This window comes from Sinocyclocheilus anshuiensis, unplaced genomic scaffold (assembly GCF_001515605.1).
Source record: "Sinocyclocheilus anshuiensis isolate Anshui unplaced genomic scaffold, SAMN03320099.WGS_v1.1 scaffold24, whole genome shotgun sequence".
In the NCBI taxonomy this organism is placed as follows: domain Eukaryota; kingdom Metazoa; phylum Chordata; class Actinopteri; order Cypriniformes; family Cyprinidae; genus Sinocyclocheilus; species Sinocyclocheilus anshuiensis.
Window position 1 is genome coordinate 154,252 of NW_015557090.1, and position 6,054 is coordinate 160,305.

The 6,054-nt window shown below is 36.8% G+C and overlaps 1 protein-coding gene across 2 annotated transcripts in view; it reads left to right on the forward strand.

The window, feature by feature from the left end:
* Positions 1 to 1,331, forward strand: part of meis3 (myeloid ecotropic viral integration site 3) — an 8,335-nt gene extending 7,004 nt beyond the window's left edge. For both annotated transcript variants that reach the window (XM_016471858.1, XM_016471859.1), the window contains exons 11-13: positions 627 to 685; positions 817 to 903; positions 1,033 to 1,331. In XM_016471858.1, coding sequence (XP_016327344.1) covers positions 627 to 685; positions 817 to 903; positions 1,033 to 1,223 — 337 coding nt within the window. In that variant the 3' untranslated portion in view covers positions 1,224 to 1,331. The remainder of the gene's footprint in view (positions 1 to 626; positions 686 to 816; positions 904 to 1,032) is intronic.
* The last annotated feature ends 4,723 nt before the right edge of the window (positions 1,332 to 6,054 follow it).

Here is a 6,054-nt window from a genome sequence, read left to right on the forward strand (position 1 = left end):
ATTTTGATTAGCCGTCGTACCTACAATGACTGTGCACTGTGTAAACAATGAGTGACGTATACGCGCGAGAGATCACTTCCGGCGCTTGCGTAAACTACGCCAAAGTGCGTACACACCTCACGCACCGGATGCTGTGCGCGCGCTCAAGGAAGTTGGACATAGTGCTGTATTAGAGGTAAAAAATGATATAAATACTGTTCGGTTTCTCGCACAAACCGATCGTTTCGTGTCTTAGGACATCAATGTGTCGTCACAAGCCGCAGGGTTTAATTTGGATTTGTCTGTGCATGTTTTTTTTACTCTCATAGATTTTGTTACCATTGCCATGCATTATAAGACTGATAGACTCCAACGGTTAAAGTTAAAAATCATCATATGTGTTCTACTGAAGAAACAAAGTCACCTACATCTTGGATGCCCTGGGGGTAAGCAGATAAACATCCAATTTTCATTTTTGGGTGAACTATCCCTTTAACTACTGTAAAATGAGTTCAAATATTCTCATTTTATTGACATTAAATGCTAGAGTTAAACGGTAGGTCTTGAGACGCCTAGTGATGCATTCATCAAAATAACTTTTTCCTTTTTGTCCTAATCTTGTGTTTGCTCTTGCTGTCTCCCCTTAGGTTTATAAATGCCAGACGCAGAATAGTCCAGCCAATGATTGACCAATCAAATCGCACAGGTGAAATAAAGTTATTCTGGATTTGTGAATTTGTTTATCTATGGCTTGTTTTACATTCTGATGAATGGTAAATGAACATTCATGGCTCTCTGCACTGAATAACACATATCTGTGTGTGTGTGTTTCCTCAGGCCAGAGTGATCCGTACAGTCCGGAGGGGGCAGCTCTAGGAGGATATGGGTTAGATGCACAGTCGCATTTAGGTCTTAGGACAGCAGGTGAGAACAGCTTTCATGAGGAAACATCACCCTAGCTACACCACCAAAACATTGCTCTGGAGTGGGCTGAAATACCTGTTATCTGTCAATATTGGCTTTCGTTCACTCTCTCTCTTTCTTTGTTGTCAGGACTTCAGGGAATACTGTCCCTGCCCACAGATTACCCCGGGGCCCTACTGCCCCAGCCGGGATACTCGCACGCTGGCCCATCCTTGCACCCCTACCCCGGCCCCCACACTGCCATGCTGCTCCATCCACCACTCCACAGCCACCCCGCTGAATCCCTCATAGGACAAGGCCTTGACATACATGCCCACTAACTGAGAGCGGAGCTGGGAAGGGTGCGCTGAAAATGGGATGAAAGGGTACATTATAAATGGACTTTGCAGTACCACATTCCATTGCTCTCACCAAACCTTCAGGGCATCACTGCGGTCAACACATAAAGGGTTAGTTCACCCAAAAATGAAAATTCTGTCATTAATTACTCACCCTCGTGTTGTTCCAAACCCGTAAGACCTTCGTTCATCTTCGGAACACAATTTAAGATATTTTTGATGAAATCTGAGGGCTCTCTGACCCTCCCATAGACAGCAAGGTAACTACCACGTTCAAGGTCCAGAAAAGTACCAAGATGATCGACAAAGTAGTCCGTGTGACATCAGTGGTTCAACTGTAAAGTTACGAGTTAAGTTATTTTTGTCTCTACTGCGTCACTTGTGGACGTCATTACGCCGGATCTGGGTCAGCGTCGTGAACGCGCGTCCAAAGTAACGCAGTAGAGACAAAATGTGGAATAAAGTCGTTATTTTTGTTTTCTTTGCGCAAAAAAGTATTCTCATAGCTACTACTTTGTCGATCATCTTGGTACTTTTCTGGACCTTGAACGTGGTAGTTACCTTGCTGTCTATGGGAGGATATCTTAAATTGTGTTCCGAAGATGAACGAAGGTCTTACGGGTTTGGAACAACACGAGGGTGAGTAATTAATGACAGAATTTTCATTTTTGGGTGAACTGTGAACTAACTGACTCTGAGAATGTTTTAAATGCACTGACCTGGCATCATAAATGTATAAAAATGTCCATTGTCCATTCTCAGCTCCCATGCAATGCCCATTTCAAATGCTTGACAGACTTGTTACATTCCTTAACCATTTATTACTAACTGATTCCCTCATGACAATGCTCTGAATGCACTGTACTTAATACACCTATCTACTAGTTTTTATGCACATTGCTGCGTTTGATTGAATATACCCATGTCTTCCTATGGCCTTAGGGGTGAGCTGAAATCTCCCTTAATCTAACATTAAGGCCTTCATTGCCTTTCTTGCCTTGCCTCCAAAAACCGTCTTGAGGAGCACAAACGGAAAAATACAGCATATACCTCCTCAGTCGAGACCCAAGCATATCAAAAAGTCCTGAAATAGTCTTCTGAGATTAACAATTGCACCAAACCCTTATAGTCGAACTGCTGAACATGGTTAATAAAATGTAAGGGTGAAGCTCGTGAAATCAGGTCACATTTCACCCCAAAATCAAGAGATTTTGCACAAGAAACCTATTTATAGAAAATTAATTCATTTTTTCAAATCATTAAGAATTAGGAATGTAATATTATTACACAAAACTCTCGTTGCTGTAATGTATTTTATTTTATTTTTTACTTTTAAATTCCCTTTGTTCGTAATAGTGATTCTCATTAGTTTCCCATAATATAATAATACAATACAAACCTGTTTTTCCTGGAAGAAAAATATAATTCTTGTTTTGATTTTGGGGTGAAACAGATATCGACATGTTCTTGAGAGATTTTGTGAGATTCTGGGCTCTTTTACTTTTTTGAGATAAAAAGTCAAAGGGGCCAAGAGTCTTCGTCTTCCTAGCTGAGGGTCATATACATTTCTTTCAAGTTCCTCTGCTAAGTCAGTCTCAATTTTAGTTTTACTCATGATTTAATTTATTTTTTATGTTTTTTTTTTTTTTTATTTATCTGTGTCAGAACTACGGCTACTCCAAAACTTTAAAGTTACAATAATCTGAGTGCCACGTTTTTTGAATATCTCGATTTGATAAAGAAGTGAATATGTTCTTCAGTTATTTGAAGTTTTGTGAATGTTTACCTGCTGAGGTCCCGACAGGCACATTTTTGGTTTGCTCTAAAGGACCTGACTTACATTACCATCAATATTTCACCCAATCTCATCACACAGTACCAATGTATTAATGAATACAAGAATCTCTGATGATACGTTTTGGAGTTTTGTCGGAAAGCAATGGACTTCAATCTTGGAAACCGGAGCTCTATCTGTCATTCCACTGTCTGCATTAAAACATATTATACGACTGTTGATGATGTATTTATGATGACATGACTTAAGTTATTATATCATATTATCAACAAAATTTAAGGTTCAAGCTTTGCTTCTTTTGGCCATTTAAAATTTTAAGGAGGAATTTAAAGTCAATTTAACTAATGAGTAATGCATATTTAATTAGATGCATTTCTAAACCCAGACATATTTATAAAGCACAACGAACCCACTCTACAAATGGAAAAGTGAGATTTAAAGTTATGTTATAAATTAATTGTTTGACGTAAAATACAATGAAACAATTGAAGACTAAAAAGACAGGACATTTGAATTTGTGAGAAGCAACTAATTTAATAAAAATCACTACTGTTTATTTGTTATTTAAATATCTTAAATTGTGTTCCGAAGATGAACGAAGGTCTTACGGGTTTGGAACAACACGAGGGTGAGTAATTAATGACAGAATTTTCATTTTTGGGTGAACTAACCCTATAATGACTCTGAGAATGTTTTAAATGCACTGACCTGGCATCATAAATGTATAAAAATGTCCATTTTATGCACTCAGCTCCCATGCAATGCCCATTTCAAATGCTTGACAGACTTGTTACATTCCTTAACCATTTATTACTAACTGATTCCCTCATGACAATGCTCTGAATGCACTGTACTTAATACACCTATCTACTAGTTTTTATGCACATTGCTGCGTTTGATTGAATATACCCATGTCTTCCTATGGCCTTAGGGGTGAGCTGAAATCTCCCTTAATCTAACATTAAGGCCTTCATTGCCTTTCTTGCCTTGCCTCCAAAAACCGTCTTGAGGAGCACAAACGGAAAAATACAGCATATACCTCCTCAGTCGAGACCCAAGCATATCAAAAAGTCCTGAAATAGTCTTCTGAGATTAACAATTGCACCAAACCCTTATAGTCGAACTGCTGAACATGGTTAATAAAATGTAAGGGTGAAGCTCGTGAAATCAGGTCACATTTCACCCCAAAATCAAGAGATTTTGCACAAGAAACCTATTTATAGAAAATTAATTCATTTTTTCAAATCATTAAGAATTAGGAATGTAATATTATTACACAAAACTCTCGTTGCTGTAATGTATTTTATTTTATTTTTTACTTTTAAATTCCTTTTGTTCGTAATAGTGATTCTCATTAGTTTCCCATAATATAATAATACAATACAAACCTGTTTTTCCTGGAAGAAAAATATAATTCTTGTTTTGATTTTGGGGTGAAACAGATATCGACATGTTCTTGAGAGATTTTGTGAGATTCTGGGCTCTTTTACTTTTTTGAGATAAAAAGTCAAAGGGGCCAAGAGTCTTCGTCTTCCTAGCTGAGGGTCATATACATTTCTTTCAAGTTCTTCTGCTAAGTCAGTCTCAATTTTAGTTTTACTCATGATTTAATTTATTTTTTATGTTTTTTTTATTTTTTTATTTATCTGTGTCAGAACTACGGCTACTCCAAACCTTTAAAGTTACAATAATCTGAATGCCACGTTTTTTGAATATCTCGATTTGATAAAGAAGTGAATATGTTCTTCAGTTATTTGAAGTTTTGTGAATGTTTACCTGCTGAGGTCCCGACAGGCACATTTTTGGTTTGCTCTAAAGGACCTGACTTACATTACCATCAATATTTCACCCAATCTCATCACACAGTACCAATGTATTAATGAATATAAGAATCTCTGATGATACGTTTTGGAGTTTTGTCGGAAAGCAATGGACTTCAATCTTGGAAACCGGAGCTCTATCTGTCATTCCACTGTCTGCATTAAAACATATTATACGACTGTTGATGATGTATTTATGATGACATGACTTAAGTTATTATATCATATTATCAACAAAATTTAAGGTTCAAGCTTTGCTTCTTTTGGCCATTTAAAATTTTAAGGAGGAATTTAAAGTCAATTTAACTAATGAGTAATGCATATTTAATTAGATGCATTTCTAAACCCAGACATATTTATAAAGCACAACGAACCCACTCTACAAATGGAAAAGTGAGATTTAAAGTTATGTTATAAATTAATTGTTTGACGTAAAATACAATGAAACAATTGAAGACTAAAAAGACAGGACATTTGAATTTGTGAGAAGCAACTAATTTAATAAAAATCACTACTGTTTATTTGTTATTTTCAGCATTTTGGGGACATTTTTTATCTATTGTATCTCTTTGTTTAAAAGGTATTAATAAATAAATAAATGGCAGACAAAATAAAAATAATTAAATAAAAGTTTCTACATGTGGGTTGGCTTATACTTTCCCTGTCATCACAAATCTCTGCCAAAGTGTTTTTCATGCATGAGTGCATTTCTGGCTCCATGTTCACCCCCATATCTGTCAACCAGCCTTGTGTGATAGATTCAGTCTGCAGCAGGGGTCAGAGTTCACTGAAGGGTTAACAGGAAGAGGCCAATGTCTCTGACCCCTTAAGGTCACCCAAGTCCCTCCACTTTAATTTTTAGCCTTTCTTCTCCTTTTCCTTTGTATTAGGCTACATTTTTTTTTTTACTTTAGATAATTTAATGTTTTATCCATCAAGTAAAAAAAACCCAATAATTTTGCTCAATTTAAGCTTGATAAGAAACACTTGCTTTCTTCATCTGTTTTTAATTCTGATATTCATTTGCAAGGCTAACAGTCATAGGCAGAGGGTGAACCAACTCCAGGGTAGGGCTAAAAGTAGCCTAATGTTAGTGTAATTCAGGGGCAGTTCTATATGGGGTTAAATCTCTGCCACAATTCTGCACGCGAAAGATCATATTTTGAGCGCACAAAAGTGCATTTTGCACACGCGCGAT